The sequence below is a fragment of the Onychomys torridus genome, chromosome 22 (assembly GCF_903995425.1).
Source record: "Onychomys torridus chromosome 22, mOncTor1.1, whole genome shotgun sequence".
NCBI classification, from domain to species: Eukaryota; Metazoa; Chordata; class Mammalia; order Rodentia; family Cricetidae; genus Onychomys; species Onychomys torridus.
The window spans coordinates 14,242,433-14,261,172 of NC_050464.1; the positions used below are offsets into that span (position 1 = coordinate 14,242,433).

An 18,740-nucleotide genomic window follows, 5' to 3' on the forward strand; every position below is an offset into this window, starting at 1 on the left:
TGGAAATCTTTTGTTTATATAACACGTACTGTGCAAAACATATCTCAGGAAAGAAAAATATTGCATGTAACAGGACTCACAAAAGAACGTGGTAAACTGGAGTGAGAGATAGCTGAGAGATTAAGAACATGAACTGTTCTTACACAGGACACAAGTTAGGTTCCTAGAACACAGGTCATGCAGCTCCTTATCACCTATAACTCTAGCCCCAGGGGAATATGACACCTCTGGCCTCTGGGGACACCTACACCTGGATGCAAATACCCTACATATATATGCATAATTAAAAATGTTCTTGCTTTTTTAATAACAGACTTTACATTGGGGAAAATTACATATGTACTTTTTGTAAGACTTTTAAGAATTTATTAACCTCACAGAACATTAAATTTATGCTAGAAATAGATACCTGATATAAAACCTTGACATATTCTTTTGTCTCAAGGCAGAAATGAAGGTTCAGCTGGAACTCCATCAAGGTATAAATCCCTATGAAGGTAAACCATGTATGAAAATGATTAACCTGCCATCACAGCACAACAAGCAGCATGAATATTATTCAAGTATGAAACCCTACGAATGGAAGGAATGTCAGAAAGCTTTCTATTGTAAGTCAGCACTCACTGAACATCAGAGAACTCGTACAAGATTGAAGATCTACCAGTGTACAGAATGCAGGAAAGCTTTCCCCTCCAAATCAGAACTCACTGTACATCATAGAATTCATACTGGTGAGAAGCCCCATGAATGTGAAGAATGTGGTAAAGCTTTCTATCGTAAGTCGACACTTACTGTACATCAGAAAACTCATAGAGGTGAGAAACCTTATGAATGCAAGGAATGTTGGAAAGCTTTCTATTATAAATCAACCCTCACTGAACATCAGCGAATTCATACAGGTGAGAAGCCTTATGTTTGTAAAGACTGTGGCAAAGCTTTCTTCTACAAGTCAAACTTAACTCGCCATAATAGAACCCATACAGGTGAGAAGCCTTATGAATGTGAAGAATGTAGGAAAGGTTTTTCCTCCAAGTCAGAGCTCACCTCACATCATAGAACTCATACAGGTGAGAAGCCCTATCAGTGTGAAGAATGTGGTAAAGCTTTTTACTGCAAGTCAACCCTCCGTGTTCATCAGAAAATTCATACAGGTGAAAAGCCTTATGAGTGTAAAGAATGTCAGAAATCTTTCTATTATAAGTCAACCCTGACTGAACATCAGAGAACTCACACAGGTGAGAAGCCCTATGAATGTAAAGACTGTGGCAAAGCTTTCTTCTACAAGTCACAGTTAACTCGCCATCATAGAATTCATACAGGTGAGAAACCTTATGAATGTGAAGAGTGCAGGAAAGCTTTCTCCTCCAAGTCAGAGCTCACTGCTCATCATAGAACTCATACTGGAGAGAAGCCCTATGAATGTAAAGAATGTGGCAAATGTTTCTGTCGCAAGTCACACTTAACTCTACATCATAGAATCCATACAGGTGAAAAGCCCTATGAATGTAAAGATTGCAGAAAAGCTTTTTTCTGCAAATCAGGACTTGCCCGACATCTGGGAACTCATACACATGACACTAATACAAAGAAGAGAGAAAAGCATTTTCCTGCAACTCACAGCTCAGCCAGCATCAGAAATGTCATACAAATGAGAAATCCTGTAAATATAAAGAATGAGGAAAAACTCTCTACTGTAAATCAGTCCTCACTCCATACCATGGACTTCTTACAGTTGAGAAGTCCTGTAGATGTACATAATGCAGGAAAACTTACCTTTGTAACTCATTCCTCATTCAATATGAACGAACTCAGATGAGGCACACTAATAGTTTTGAGAAAGCAAGAAAGATTGCAGTCAGCCAGGATCACTTGACATCAGAGAATGCATGTAGAATGATGACAGCAAAGAACATGTGAAAACTGCCACAAGGGAGACCTTTCTCAACATCAGAAAAGCCATATTGGTTTGAGACATTGTGTCTGGTAAGAACATAGGGAAGCTCTACTGTAGGAAAGCTCTACTGTAATTATCTCAGTGTAAGCATCTCATGCATGTGAAGATGCTTATGAATTTAAAGGTCAAAAGTTTTGAATGATAAGTCAAATCTCAGTTGACATTAGTATACATGTCATGAAGAATCAGAATGTTTAAAAATCTTAACGTTATATACTGTAGACTACTGTATATGTACTAACCTTGGAAAACAACCATTTAAGAGATTTTGTTAAAGAACATAGGAAAACTTTGATAAGTCAGATCACATTCTGTGTCAGAACAGTTATATAAGTGAGAGGCTATGTACAGATAACAAATTTGTCATGTATTGTGGTATTTGTTTATGTTCCATGTTCATTGAGACATAGCTGTTCAAGACTAGAAATATCATAGCTTCTCCAACTCTGATAGGCCCAGAGTGTTGTAATAGCATGTATAGAAATGTGATGTAGTTTAGAAGTGGGGTTGAGGTATATTGGATGTGACTGTGACACTGTACCTGGTAGGAGGCACTGTCTTTTGTGGGACTGTTAAAGTGCTCTGTTTCCCTTTTCTCATCTGGCAAGAGAAAAGATGGTAGATCTGATAGTTATTTTAATCTAACAGTCACTGACATATGAGTCAAGAAATTAACAATTATTTCCGGATCCTCCTCAGAGAAGTGATGGCTGTGAGTGGTGACAGTTCTATCAAATTACAAGCACAGGAGAGACCCATATAAATGAGGTTTGTACCACACTTTGCAGATATGCAAAGGAATATAGACCTCTGCCTAAGATAACAAACAAAGTGAGTGTTAGAGCCAGAATCAAATGTCCTATCTCAGCACAGTGGCGGTTTGCACTAGTTCTGCACCATTTTACTTGGGCCATATATACACAGTCTGACGGAAAGTAACAGTACTGTTTGTGACTAAAGGGAGAATAGTCTTCACTATCATTTACCAACCCTGGCAGAAGAGAATCTAAACAGTGGTGTCCTGGGTGACTGTCCTCTGAGCCAAGCAAGTTCCATCATGGACAATTCAGCTGTGCCTCCTTGCAAAAGCTTATCCCATCTGGGCTTGCTGATGGTTTATTGCTGTACCCTCACGCCAGTTGAGCCCAAAATCTGGTGGAGGAAGTCGGGATGAACACAGCACACACCAGTTAAGTTACAAGCATCAGGACCCTTTTATTCTTGCTTCTCCATCTTATATACCCTTTCAGAAGGAGGAACAAACAGAATTGTTTACCAGCCACCCAGGGTCAAGGAATGGCCAGCATACTCCAGGAAGCCACAGCTGCCAAACCACGAGATGTATCCATCAGCAAAATATCCGTGGAACAGCCTGACCTCAGTGCACTCAGAACAGGGAGGTGGGAGCAGTCTTAGAGTGGTCAAATCCATTCTGATCCCAACATCTCCCTTTATTTTTTAAGGGGCACCTGTCTAGGTTGACTTTGTAGCATTAATGTATCTGTCATAGGAAAGTGCTCTCCATACTTCCTGTCTTAGGCACCCATGCTATCCTAGGAAGTTATCCGTTTCTGGTTACCGATTATCAATCATCTGAATCCACACTTGAGTGGATTTAGTATGTGCTAAGACAGCTAGTGGGGCCTGTCAGGTGACACAGCATGAGTGGTAAATTGTGTTTTAAGTTGGCAGAGGGCCCAGAAGAATACTCCGATTCCAAAACATCCTAGGATTGCTATAGCAAGCGATCCTGACCATTTTTGAAACCAGCCTCCAACCTGGGCTACCCAACCCCACCATCAAATATCCAAAATTGGAATAATTCTAGTATCGTTAATGGCTTGTATGGCATGAAAAAGCTGCATAGTAAAATTTACAAATGTCATATTCCAGGACCCTGAAACATACTTATTCAGCCTCCAAACTTCTTGAGAGGCATTAACAACCTTTCCAGGAGTCACACACATAGATATGTACATCTGAGAGCAGGTCGACTGTTGTTGAGTTCATAACAAATTTACTTGTTCTTGTCCCAATGCCATTTGTTGATTAAGCATTGGCAGTCCAGAATGTACATGTCCATTTATCTGATTTTGAATGTCCAAAGCATTAGAGACTTTTCACCACATCAGCTTGCTGAGTCTGTTGAGAAAGGACAATTCCTCAGTAGCGGCAGCAACAGCAGTAACAATGGCAACAGTGATTCCAAAACCTCTCTTTGTTCTGTACAATTGTACAGGAAACTGGGAAGATGCTTCCACCAGCATCGGAATGGCAGTAGGAATTCTCACAATTAACACATTATCTTCATCACACCAGAAATTGCTGAGGCTGCAACTCTGGACATAACAGAACAATTTTAATAAAGCACCTCCTCCCTCCCCAGTATCAATTCCACACTGCAAAAAAGAAAGGAGCTAATAAACAGGGAAAGGAAGAAATGCTAAAAATTTTTCCCAGAAGAATAATTGACTTCAGCATGTCTAAATTCTTCTGAGGAAATCGGGCTTGTGCATTTAAACAGGCAATTTGTATACACTTTTCTTGATACTCTCCATAGTAAGTAATCACCTCCAGACAAAACGGCACGGCATAGCTGCTGCCAATCACTGGGTGTAAGATTAGATACCTGGTAAGATTCTACCAAAGATAAAGTAAAAGGAACCAAGGCACCGTAGCTGGATACAGCTTCCTTCAACTGCCTTATTTCCTTGAAGGTGAGGGCAATATGCTGTCTTATTCTCTGACTAGGGTTAGCAGGATCATCTGTCTCTATGACTGGGAATGCATGGGCACCTCCTCTACACTCCTTTACATTCAGCCATTTCCAGTCCTCATCTTAATAGGCCGGAGGTAGAGGTAGTGCAGACAACTGAGTGTCGACAGTGTACTCTTTGCCTTAGCTGTCTTTTGGTTTCACTTTACATTGTTTAAATTTCTTCATTTAACTCCTTGATTTCTCACTCTAATTTCTCCTCCTCTGAGTCCTCTCCTGATTCTGACAACTTGGTCTCTGTACCCCTTAACATGTCTGATTTCTCATCAACAGTGCTTACAGGTTTCTTAGTTTCTTCCTCTTGAACCTCATTAAAAAGTCTAGTAGCCTCAGCTAATTGTTCTTGTACTTTAACCTCTGTGAGCAAGGCATCTTTAACTAATCTCCATAAGGAAAATGTAGCTATAGGTAAGTTATCTGGGCCCCTCTAATGAAGGGCCCTTTGTAAATCCTGTTTTACTTGTTCTCAGTCAGGGATGTTCAATCTCCCTCCAGTTAAAAACCAAGCACTGACTTCTGCAACTGTTTCAACAAATAGGGCTGCGGTACTTCGCTTAATTTCTGTTCTTTGCTGTTTTAAAACCTTAGTGATCTCAGTGGCCATCTGAGATTTACTTGTAGCGTTCCCCATGGTATATACCTTAATTATTCGTGGGCCCAATTCACTCTGTTTGCTAGCTCAGGAGTAACTCTGTCCTTTAAGCCCCTCTTTCCAGATCTTGGTGGAACCTCCACTTGCCGCACCTGCAGGGCAAGTGAGCCTGAAATCTGGTGGGGGAAGTCGGGATGAACACAGCAAATACCAGTTAAGTTGCAAGCATCAGGACCCTTTTATTCTTTCTCGTCTTATGCACCCTTTCAGGAGGAACAAACAATTGTTTCCAAGCACCCAGGGTCAAGGAATGGCCAGCATGTCCCAGGAAGCCACAGCTGCCAAACCACGAGATGTACCGATAAGCAAAACATCTGACCTCACTGTACTCAGAACAGGAGAGGTGGGGGCAATTTAGAGGGGTCAGAGACATTCTGGTCCCAACAGTTTATACTCTCCTCTCCCCCTAGTATCCAGCTGCTTCCTACTAACTGGCAATCTACAGACTCTCTGGAGAAAAGATTGAGAGAGAGAGAGAAAGTGTGTGTATGTATGTATATTTGTATGTGTGTATGGATGCCCAGAAAGACTAGGGAAGGGGCCTTATCCTCCATCTATGCTTTTTGGGAAAAATGTAATTCCTGTTGGGTAAGACTTTCCAGATGTGACCCATTGGGGATGGAAGTAACCCTCACCACTTATGCTTTCTCTGTAATACTCGGAAGATTATATGCTCAGGTTGAATTGGGGCAAGAGGTACTGATTTGTAAAGTTAACATATGCTAAAATATTACTACTTACCTTAATATATTCCAAGAGTTTTAGTAATCCACCCTGACTCAATGGAATGATAAAATAAGAGGGAGTCAGGTAACGGTTCTAGTATCTCCAAGTGGTGTATCAAAGAGTATCTAGCAAATAAATTAATGAGTTTTCAGTTCAGCAGCTGTCTGGACCTTGAGTGGGCAACTAAGCACATGTATTCATCAATATTGCTACTGTGATTGCACAGTGTCATCCCTTTACATGCCACCTTTCTCACTGACCTGGTGATTCTGCTTCATTAAATGATTATGTGGATGTGAGTGGTCCAGGAATCAGAGCTTTGAGACAAGGAGTCTGGCTGAGGCTTAGGAAGAAGTCTTGAAATCTCAGCACATAGAAAAGCTCCCTTCAGAAGAGTTAGACCTAAGAATATGTTTGGGGGCATGTTGTCTGCATTATCAGAGTGATGTCATCTTGACAAGATTCAAGCCCCCCAGCTATGAAGGTGCTTGAATATACAGAAGTGTGAGGTTTTCACTGACTTGGAGTTAGTTTCTAGTGTGGGCAGATAAGAGGTAGCATGTGTCCCTCATAAACCCAGAAAAAATTAGTGGCCAGTACTATGTGAATCTACAGTTCCCCAGCCTGGATTTAGAAATTTGCATTTATGATCAGTTCCTATGCTTTCTTTTAGAACCAAAGCCTAACATATAACCACACCTTTTCTACACACAGCTGAGTATACAAGGTCCTGTAAATAATGCAAATGGTAGAGGGTATGATAGCAGTGATGTGGGGGAATTTGGCCAGTAGACCTTGGCTGCCTGCCTCCCTCTCGTCTTACACATTGGTTTCAATCTACCATTGGTGCTGGTTACAGAACCACTATCTTTTAGCCACCACAATTTAAGCTCTTAGACTCCAAATTTATTGACTAAATATAGTTCTTATACATAACTACCAGTATATTGGGAGAATGATAATGGATAGATTATCATAAATGAGCATGTATGTATGACATACTCATTGTAGAAGTGATTGAAGGTACTCAGTAATACAAACAGGTTTTTGACTGTATTCTCCAAATATCAGACTGCACAAACTCCTCCAGTTGCCACATACTTTAATTGCAGGGATATGGATTTGCAACTATGAAGGTACTCTTAGAAAGAAATACTTTTCAGATACATAAGATTGATTTCTACAATCTAGTTGAACAATTTGCAAATAAAATGAAAGTGCTGTAGTAAACATTGTCTGCCAGGGTATAATTGGGATCATGAATATGAACCTATGGCCTTTCTACATTCTAAGCAGTTTGTGACTGTTTTTCTCTGCACTTGTGGGGTTTTAACTCTGAGCCATTATTGCTGTATTCTCTTGTGTTATAATCATGCACATGGACATTAATTTCTATATTGTTTCATTGGTAAGAGAATGTCAATTATATTCGCAAGCTAATTTTCCTAGATGGATGATTTATATTTAATTTTTAATTCACTTATTTTAACTCTTCTCAAGCAGGGTTTTTACATATTTTTTAAAGTTAAAATACAGTATTATTTTCCCTCTCCCTTTCCTCCCTCCAACATTTCCCTTGTACTCCTTTACTCTTTCAAATTCATGATTTCTTTCTCCTTAACTTTTGTTAAAGGCGTGTGTGTGTGTTTGTGTGTGTGTGTGTACACACATATGTATGTGTGTGTAAATTTATTACATATAAATATTTCTATATTTATATACATATGTACATATGTATACAGTCCACATGTTACTTTTGTGTGTGTGTGATTTCAGAGTATTGGATAAACAATTGGTATGTTCTTTCCTAGGGAAGTCTATTTCTTCTGTTAGCATTCCTTAGTTGTCTGTAGTTCTTTGTCTAGAGTTGGAGTCTTATGAGATTAACCCTCCCCATATTAATATGTGTGTTGATGCTATCTTTTTTTAAAGAGATTTAAAAAAAAAATGTGTGTACAAGTGTTTTGCTTGCCTCTATGTACATACACCACACACATGCCTGCTACCTGCAGATACCAGAAAATGTTGGAGTTAATGGAACCAGAGTTACAAGACTAACCATGTGGATGTTGAGAACCTTAGGTCCTCTGCAAGAGCAGCAAGTACTCTTACCCGCTGAGCCAACTCTCCAGCCCATGTCAGTAGTGTTTTAATTTGTACATTTGCATTGATTTTGTTTTGTTTCTCTAATTTTTAAATATGTTGAGGATATAATGAATGAACAGTTGTATATGTTCTATACAATATAGCCATTCAAGTCTCTTGCCTATTGTTTTGTTCTGGGCTCTCTGATTTTTCCTTCCCTTTTCAAAGTAGTTGAAGGTAGGGCATGTAGCCCAGTCATACAGGAGGTAGAGGCAGGTAAATCTCAGTGAGTTGGAAGCCAGCCTGGTCTGCATAGTTCCACAACAGCCAAGACTATGTAAGAGAGAGACACTATTTCAACCAAACCTAAAACAAAGTAGTTGATCTATGTAGTGAGATGTGGTTTCCCCTAATGTGTTATTTTTCTTTTTACCCTTGAAAGGAAATCTTTCACATAGGAATTTTTTTACAGTTTCCCTTTATTTCTACATTCTCTTAAAGTAAAGAAAGATCACAACATCCTTTTTGCCACAAGTGTCCCTCATTGTCCCAATGAGTTTTCATTTGAGTGGGAATAACTATTCTTCAGTGTTAAAGTCTTCCTTGTCTCCCTCCTCCTTTTGTATGTAAAAGGTAAGGATCTGTTACATGTGTATATTCATTTAAATCTTTTCCAAGTTTGTGCAAATTGTTAAAGCAGCATAACATGCAGTCATGTGACAAGGCTATCATCATTGGGCTCCATATATGGTGGTGATTTTAACTCACAGTAGATATACAGTGCACTGTACCATTGAGGTTTCTGTGAGAATGATGTTTTTCTGCAATGTCAAGATTATGTTAAAGTGCTTCTTTCATAGGCTATTTATGCCATAAAACATGAGTGTTTAATCTATATTCATTTGTCCAATTAATGTCTTAAAAGACTTTTTAAAAAGAATTATTGACCAGATATCCTTTTTCATTATTCTCTTAATCATCATTTGGCATTGTTGATTATTTTTGTGGTGTACTCCTTTTCAGTATTAATTTTTGCTGTTTAAACTGAATTATCTTTACTGTACTTCAGTTTTATAAAATTGTCTTGTATAAATAATTATGACTAATGATTAGCTAATGAATTATTCAGCAAGATGTTTTATGATTTTCACAAGCCAGGTCTAGCTCTTCACCTTTCATCTTCACAACATCCTTGGATAACCCTTTTGTATCATCATAAGTGGTTGTAACATTAAATTCTCTTGTGAAAAGTTCTGGTAAGATGATCTCATCCCTGGGATCTTACTGTCTGTAGTCCTAGACAAAACCATGGGGCCTGTGAATGAAGAAAACACACAAACACATTTGGAAGCTTGTCTTTACCTTGAACACAGGGCTTCTGGTGGGAAGTCTCAGGGAAGAAAACTTTCCAGAATTCTCCATGGAATAGAAGAGGATTGTTTAAAAAATGAAAAATTAAAAAAAAAAATACGTTATTAGAGTGATGACCCCACTCACAAACAACATTAAAAACACACCAGTTGCTTATATAGCTGATGGACAATGTGGGATCCAGGCCTCCACGCTTAAAGGTTGACAGACACTTGTAATTTAAGAAGTTCTCTTGAAGTTCTATTTTATGATAGCTTGAACTGTTTGGGAGGCCCCAGGCAGTGGGACCGGGACCTGTCCTTAGTGCTTGAGCTATACACTTTCACTTTACTCTTTCAAGCCTACTGGCCTTTTAAAACTTATTCTAATGCATTTAGAGGTGTCTTCCCTCTGAATCCTTTACTACATAGCCTCAATCTTTTTCTGTCTGCACAGGTCTTTAAACTGCTAAGTGGCATATCTGGACATGGCTAGTACCTCAGACTCTGCCCTGGCAGTTGGATGCACTCAGCCTGGTTCCCTAAGAGCCAAGCTTTTTGACAGAAGCACCATCAAGAGCCACATTTACCACCCCTACTCTGGGGAGCTTCTGGGTCCATGATGCCACCAATCAGCACCCTGTCTGCTGCTCATAAACACCATCTAAGTGTTTGATAGCAGTACTTCCCAAAAGAGCCATCCATGCCACTTTCATGGACCAGGAAGCCACCTCTTAAAGGTTCACGGGAAGGAAATTCATGTCTCTAGGTAAAGTAAGCAATATTCAAATTTATTCTTCTAGTAATAATATATGCAACTACTTTGATGAGAGATACCAGGTACAGCAAAGTATTAATATTCCAAGATGCCAAACTTAAAGTAGATGAACTTCATTTTACATGCACCTCTCTAATTGAAGTATTTTTATTTTCTTAATGAATCCAGCATATGCATCAGTTCACATTTTAAAAGAATATGTTGACTTATGATGAAAAAAAATGTTCATTTGTATTAGTTATTCCTCTCTTCCCTGAAAAAAAACTTACCTGAATTAAAAAAAAATGTAAGGGAAGATGGGCATATTTTGCTTCCCTTTTAGAGAAATATCATCATTATTGCAGGGTAGACCCAGCAAGGTGCAGGTGAGCTGTAGTTGGTGAGAGCATGAGTTATCAACTCCTATTAACATAGTAGAAGACAAGAAAGCTGATACTGATGGCCAGTCTGAAGTCTGTATAACTTTGAACTCCTGTGACTAATCTATTTCCATTATACAGGCTCAAAATCTTAATAGCCCCACAGCCTCCACATATCACCTGAACCTGGGTACCACAAAAGACAGAAATAAATCCAGAAAAGCATAAATTGAGTAATGGCCCTTAATTTCAGTACTGGAACAAACATCAAATTTTATTATTAGGATGATCTAGTCCAAATTAGGATATCTTATACCTTCAGATCAGCTTCTGTAACACACATTACCCAATGCTTGGATCAGTACCACACCATTCATATGCTTTTTCTCAGCAGAAGCCATTCAAGATGCAATATCACTTTAAGGCTACCTTAGAGGACAATGGACATGCCTCACACCACCTCTCAGTGAATTATGAATTCTTGATGCAAGCTTCCTTGAAGCCCACATGTTTGCAAGTCTTTTTAATTGCTATAACACAGAACTATTTCTAAAATTCTGACATGTCCTATGAAAATCTTAGGCTGTACCCTGGTGTATATCTCAAAGTTATAGTAATCTTTTTGTGATAATCCTCAGGAATATGTCTATATTTGATTAGTCTTAAGCATAGATCTATTTGCTTGGTATTTTCAGGCAAATATATTTCAAAGGGATTACTCTTTACCAATTACAGGAGCTTTGTCACTTTGCATGCAGCTTTAACTTACCAATTTTGGCCGAGGATCAAGGAATTCCTTATTTACTTTTATTAGTTTTTTGTGAATTTTTTTAATGCATTTTGATGATTTTTCCCTCAATCTGGGGAATCTTGATCTAACCTCTAGTTTCATCACCTTAACTTTCTGCTTTATTTCTCAAAGATGAAGTAAATAAATCTTGTCCACATATGACTGCATTGTTTGTAAAATCCAGTAGATATTCCATGGATACTTTCTTTTAAAAAAATTTCATTCCTTCTTGCTAAGCATATATCAAATGACATTAGTGCCTCAGTAGGTGGTAGGTCTTCATTGCTACCTCCCATATTTTTTGAGTTGTTTTTAACGATTTTTATTATAATTATGTTTTAATTTTTCATGTCCTTCCCCCTGCCGCCCCTCTCCCGCTCCAATTCCCCCCCCCCACGTACCTCACCTCCGTTCACATCTCCTCCAGGGCCAAGACTCCCCTGGAGATTCAGCTAAAACTGGTAGATTCAGAACAGGCAGGTCCAGTCCCCTCCTTCCAAGCTGAGCAAAGTGTCCCTGTGTAAGCCCAAAGAGCCAGCTCAAGCACTAAGGACAGGTCCGGGTCCCACTGCCTGGGGGCCTCCCAAACAACTCAAGTTATTCAATTGACCCACATATCCAGAGGGCCTGTGGGGGCTCCACAGCTTTTGGTTCATAATTCATGTGTTTCCATTAGTTTGGCTATTTGTCCGTGGGCTTTTCCAATCTTGGTCTCAACGATTCACACCCTTCCAGTCCCTCATCTTTCCCAACAATTGGACTCTTGGAGCCTGGCCGAGGATTTCTGTTATCCATCAGTTATTGGATGAGAGTTCCAGAAGGACAGTTAGGATGTTTGGCCATCTGATCACCAGACTAGATCAGATCGGGCTTTCTCTTGACCATTGCCAGTAGTCTACAGTGGATGTATCATTGTGGATTTCTGGGGAACTCTCGAGCAATCTGCCTATTCCTATTCTCATGTGGTCTTCATTAATCATGGTCTGTTATTCCTAATTCTCCCTTTCTGTTCTTGATCCAGCTGGGATCTCCTGCTCTCCTAATCTTTCTTTCCCTCAACACCTGCTTTTCATTACTCCCACTGTTATCCAGGTTGTTCATGTAGATCTCATCCATTTCTCTGTCTTTGGCAGATGCTTGTGTCATTCCTAGGGTCCTGTTTTGTTAGGTAGCATCCCTGGAGTTGTGTAGTAGTCTAGTCATCTTTGTTTTACATCTAGTATCCTACTATGAGTGAGTATATACCATGTTTGTCTTTCTGAGTCTGAGTTACCTCACTCAGGATGATTTTTTTTAGATCCATCCATTTGCCTGCAAACCTCATGATGTCATTGTATTTCTCTGCTGAGTAGTACTCCATTGTGTATATGTACCATATTTTCTTTATCCATTCTTCAGTTGAAGGGCATCTAGGTTGTTTCCAGGTCCTGGCTATTACAAACAAAGCTGATATGAGCATAGCTGAGCCAATGCCCTTGTGGTATGATTGAGCACTCCTTGAGTATATGCACAAGAGTGCTATAGCTGGGTCTTGGGGAAGATGGATTCCCAATTTTCTAAGGAAGCACCATATGAATTTCCAAAGTGGCTGTAAAAACTTGCATTACCACCAGCAGTGGAGGAGAGTTCCCCTTGCTCCCCATCCTCTCCAACATAAGCTGTCTTCTGTGCTTTTGATCTTAGCCATTCTGACAGGTGTAAGGTGATATCTCAGAGTCATTTTGATTTGCATTTCCTGGATAATTAGGGATGTTGAACAATTCCTTATATGGATCTATTTGCAGCCTTCTACACATTGACATCCAGTTATGCCAGCACCAATTGTTGAAGTTAATTTCTTTTTTCCATTGTACATTTTTGGCTCCCCTGTCCAAAAATTATATATTCATAGGTGTGGGGGTTAATATCAGGGTCTTCAATTTGATTCCATTGGTCCATATGTCGGTTTTTATGGCAGTACCAAGCTGTTTTTATTATGGTAGCTCTATAGTAGAGTTTGAGGTCGGGGATGGTGATTCCTCCAGAGGTTGTTTTATTGTACAGGATTCTTTTGGGTATCCTGGGTTTTTTGTTTTTCCATGTGAAGTTGAGTATTATTCTTTCCAGATCTGTGAAGAATTGTGTTGGTAATTTGATGGGGTTGCATTGAATCTGTAAATTGCTTTTGGTAAGCTCCCCATTTTTACTATGTTAATCCTGCCTATCCATGAGCATGGGAGATCTTTCCATTTTCTGACCTCTTCTTCAATTTCTTTTTTCAGGGACTTAAAGTTCTTGTCATATAGGTCCTTCACATGCTTAGTTAGAGTAACCCCAAGGTATTTTATTTTATTTGTGGCTATTGTAAAGGGTGATGTATCTCTGATTTCCTTCTCAGCCTGTTTGTCTATTTTATAAAGGAGAGCTACTAATTTTTTTGAGTTGATTTTGTATCCTGCTATGTTGCTGAAGGTGTTTATAAGCTGTATCATTTCCTTGGTTTAATTTTTGGGGTCACTCATGTATACTATCATGTCATCTGCAAATAGGGAAAGCTTGACTTCTGACTTTCCAATTTGTATCCCCTTAATCTCCTTATGTTGTCTTATAGCCCTGGCTAGAACTTCAAGTATTATATTGAATAAGTATGGGGAGAGGGGACAGCCTTGCCTTGTTCCTGATTTTAGTGGTATTGCTTTGAGTTTCTCTCCATTTAATTTGGTGTTGGCTGTTGGTATGTTCCCTGTATTCCTGATCACTCCAAGACCTTATCGTGTAGGTGTGTTAGATTTTCTCAAATGCCTTTTCTGCATCTAGTGAGATGATCATGTGGTTTTTTTCCTTGAGTTTTTCTTTTTATATGGTGTATTACATTGATGGACTTTCATATGTTGAACCACCCTTGCATGACTGGGATGAAGCCTACTTGATCATGGTGGATAATTATTTTGATGTGTTCTTGGAGGCTGTTTGCCAGTATTTTATTGAGTATTTTTGCATCAATATTCATGAGTGAGATCGGTCTGTAGTTCTCTTTCTTTGTTGCATCTTTGTTTGGTTTAGGAATCAGGGTAATTGTAGCCTTATAGAAGGAGTTTGGTAATATACCTTCTGCTTCTATTGTGTGGAGCAATTTAAAGAGTATTGGTATTAAGTCTTCTTTGAAGATATGATAGAATTCTGCAGTGAAACCATCTGGTCCTGGGCTTGTTTTGGTTGGGAGACTTTTAATGACTGATTCTATTTCCTTAGGTGTTATTTGACTATTTAAATGGTTTATCTGGTCTTGATTTAACTTAGGTATGTGGTTCCTATCCAGAAAATTATCCATTTCTTTTAGATTTTCCAGTTTTGTGGAGTAGAGGTTTTTGAAGTATGACCTGATGATTCTCTGGATTTCCTCATTGTCTGCCGTTATGTCCCCCTTTTCATTTCTGATTTTGTTAATTTGGATGCTTTCTCTGTGTCTTTTGGTTAGTTTGGTTAAGGTCTTGTCTATCTTGTTGGTCTTCTCAAAGAATCAACTCTTTGTTTCATTAATCCTTTGTATTGTTCTCTTTATTCCTATTTTATTGCTTTCAGTTCTCATTTTGATAATGTCCTGGTGTCTCTCCCACCTGATTGTCAGAACCTAGGGCCAAGTTGGGCTGGTCTTCCCCAGAATGGCTGGTGCCCAGGGATTTATCACTGCTTTAATACTGTCCTATAAGTTTGAGTATGCTGTACCCAGACTTTTCATCGAATTCAAGGAAATTTTTAATTTCTTTGTTTATTTCTGCCCTACCCATTGCTGATTCAGTTGAGCATTATTCAATTTCCATGTGATTGCAGACTTTCTGTAACTTTTGTTGTTGTTGAAATCTAACTTAATCCATTTAAAGTAGCCATAGATAATATTAAATACCTTGGGATAATTCTAACTAAGCAAGTAAAAGTCCTATATGACAAGAACATTCATCTGAAGAAAGAAATTGAAGAAGATAACAGAAAATTGAAAGATCTCCCATGCTCATGGATAGATAGGATTAATATAGGAAAGGAATAGCTCAGTTGCCTTTAGCCTACTGGCTATGGGTGGGTTAACACTTCTGTTGGTCTTTTCTGTGTAGAACACACAGATTGCAAGCCCAGTGCCACTTAGAGATCTTTGGCAACAGTTAACTCTGCAGCTCTCATATGATTTAGCCTGTATGATAATGAGTATTCAGAGAAGGGTAATTCCTGGGGGGTACTTCTAAGACAGAGTGCCTGTGTGGCCTGGACAGGTGTCTCCATGATGGGTAATGTGACCTGCTGATGTCCCAGGCAACCTAAGTCAGAAGCTCATTTTTTTAGTAAAAGGAGGATACCTGTAGGGTCCTGACCCCTGTTTTGGGTAACTGTAGCCTTGCTTGCTGACCTTGACCTTGATATCCTCCCAATGCTAATTCCCTGTGAGACTCCACCCTAGTGAATGATTAAGGGAAGTTCCTTGTCTGTGTATCCTGCATATTGGGCATTAACAGCTTAGATGCAAGATTGTAAAACATTGGAAGTGAATTTCTGCCCTATGGAGTTCACTCATTGTACTGTAAGCCTGTATTTAAGACCTCCTCCCTCCTTCAATAATCGTCATTCGGCATTCAAAACTGCATACAGATCCATATCTATTGCCACGCACAAAGCTCAAGTCCAAGTGGATCAAAGATCTCTACATAAATCCAGTTACACTGAACTTGAGGGAAGAGAAACTAGGAAGTAGTATTGAACTCATTGACACAGGAGACCACTTCCTAAATATAATACCACTAGCACAGACAATGAGAGCAACAGTTAATAAATGGGGCCTCCTGAAACTGAGATTTTTTTAAGGTAAAGGACACAGTCAATAAGAAAAATGATAGCCTAAATAATGGAAATAAATCTTCATCAACCCCACATCAGACAGAGGTTGAATCTCCAAAATATACAAACAATTCTAGAAATTAGATATGAAAATACTGAACAACCTAATTTTAAAAAATGGTCTACAGAGCTGAACAGAGATTTCTTAACAGAAGAATCTCAAATGGCTGAAAGACATTTCAGGAATTTCTCAACATCCTTAGTCTTCTGGGAAATGCAAATTAAAATAACTTTGAGATACCATCTTACAGCTGTCAGAATGACTGTGATCCAAAACACTGATGATTGCTTATGTTGGAGAGGATTCGGAGCAAGGGGAACCCTCCTCCACTGTGGTGGGAGTGCAAACTTGTACAGCCACTTTGGAGATAAATATGGCAGTTTCTCAGAAAATTGGGAATCAATCTATCTCAAGTCCCGGAGGTACCAATCTTGGGGATATAACCAAGGAATGCTCAATCATTCCCCAAGGACACATGATCAGCTGTGTTCATAACAACATTATTGTAATAACCAGAACCTAGAAACAATATAGATGTCACTCAACCAAAGAATAAATAAGGAAAATGTGGCACATATATACAATGGAGTACTACTCAGCAGTAAAAAAAAAAAAGAAAATGATATCATGAGGTTTGCAGGGAAATGGATGAAACTAGAACATATCCTCCTGAGTGAGCTAACCCAGACACAGAAGGAAAACATTGTATGTACTCACTTATGAATGGATACTAGAAGTATGTCAAAGGATAACCAGACTAAAACCCACAGCTCCAGAGAAGCTAGTTAACAAAGAGAACACTAAGAGGGATGCATGGATTGCTTTGGGAAGGGGAAATAGATGAGATATCCATAACCAAACTTAGAGTGAGGGGGGCAGTGGAGGGTAGGGTATCGTGAATAAGAACATAAAGGAACAGAGTGGTCAAACTGGAACAGGGTCAGAGTGGGAGAGCAAGGACAGAGATACTTTGATAGAAGAAGACATCATGGGAATAAGGAGAAAAAGGGTACTGGGGAAGTTCCCAGGAATCCATAACATTGATCCCACCTTTGACCACTAGCAATAGTAGAGAGGGTGCCTGAACTGGCCTACTCCATTAATCAGATTGCTGAATACCCTAACTGTCATCATAGAGCCCTCATCCAGTAACTGATGGAAGCAGATGCAGAGATCCACACCCAAGCACCAGGCTAAGCTCTCGGAGCCCAGTTGATGAGAGAGAAGAGGGATTCTCTGAGGAAGAGGCATCAGGATCAAGATGGGGAAACCTACAGGCACAACCCAGCCAATCTAGTAGGAACTGATAAACTGTGGGCCAAAAGGTGGGGAGCCTCCGTGGGACTTGACTAGGCCCTCGACATAGGCATGACAGTTGTTTAGCTTGACCTGCTTAAGGGTCTCCTGGCATGGCCAGCATTTGTTACTAGTGCATGAGCAGGCTTTTTTGGAGCCCAGTGCTTATGGTGGGACAAGTACCAGAGTCTAGGGGCAGAGAGACAGGCTTGGACCTTCAACAACTGAATGTACCAGGCCCTGTTGACTCCCATGGGAGGCCATGTCTAGGAGAAGATGGGAACAGGGGCTGTGTTGGGGAGCCTTTGGGGGGAAAGAGGGGTAAGGGAGGAGAGGGTGTCTGTGGTTGGTTTGTAAAATGAATAGAGAATTTCTCAATAATAAAAAGAAGCAAAAAATTATATGGAAATGTGTCTCAGTAAAATTATGCATTTTTTTTTTTATTAAAAATCAAATTTTAACATTTTTTGTAAAAATGTTTGTGTAGTGTAGAATTTCCTCCAGGGAGATTTTGTATTCAGACATGATTTCCATGATGCATTTTTATGACATGTTAAGAAAGAATGTATGTTTCTTTCAAATACTTTTTATTTCTTTTGTTTACCATTATCCATGACTTAGACTGTTTATTTTTTTTACCAATAATTAAAATTCTATAATGAATCACTTCATAGCTCAGATCTACTTAGATTATTCTATACTAGTCTCTCCTGTAGTTTTTTTTTAACTTTTTTAAAAATTATATTTGTGTTTTAATTTTACACATCAGCCATGGGTTTCCCTGTCCTCCCCCCTCCCGCCCCCACCCTGACATTCTGCCCTTCCCCTCCCCTCATTCCCATCTCCTCCAGGGCCAAGACTCCCCTGGGGATTCATTTAAATGTGATGGATTCAGTACAGGCAGGTCCACTCCCCTCTTTCCAGGATGAGCAAAGTATCCCTGTGTAAGCTCAAGACTCCAAACAGCCAGCTCATGCACTAAGGACAGGTCCCGGTCCCACAGCCTGGATGCCTCCCAAACAATTCAAGCTATTCAATTGTGTCACTTATCCAGAGGGTCTGATCCAGCTGGGAGCTCCAGAGCCTTTGGTTCATAATTCATGTGCTACCA

The 18,740-nt window shown here is 39.5% G+C and overlaps 1 protein-coding gene across 3 annotated transcripts in view; it reads left to right on the forward strand.

Annotated features, from left to right (window-relative positions):
- The window catches only part of LOC118572338 (zinc finger protein OZF-like), a 42,669-nt gene that overhangs the window by 15,832 nt on the left and 8,097 nt on the right, over positions 1-18,740 (forward strand). Inside the window, exon 5 of one of the 3 annotated variants that reach the window (XR_004943487.1) lies at positions 446-1,983. Coding sequence is in view for 2 of the 3 variants with exons in the window: in XM_036171888.1 (XP_036027781.1) it covers positions 446-1,816 (1,371 nt within the window). In the remaining variant the exon portion in view is untranslated. Of the gene's footprint in view, positions 1-445; positions 7,664-18,740 lie in introns of those variants that run through there. The other 2 variants (XM_036171888.1, XM_036171889.1) reach the window with 2 other exon arrangements.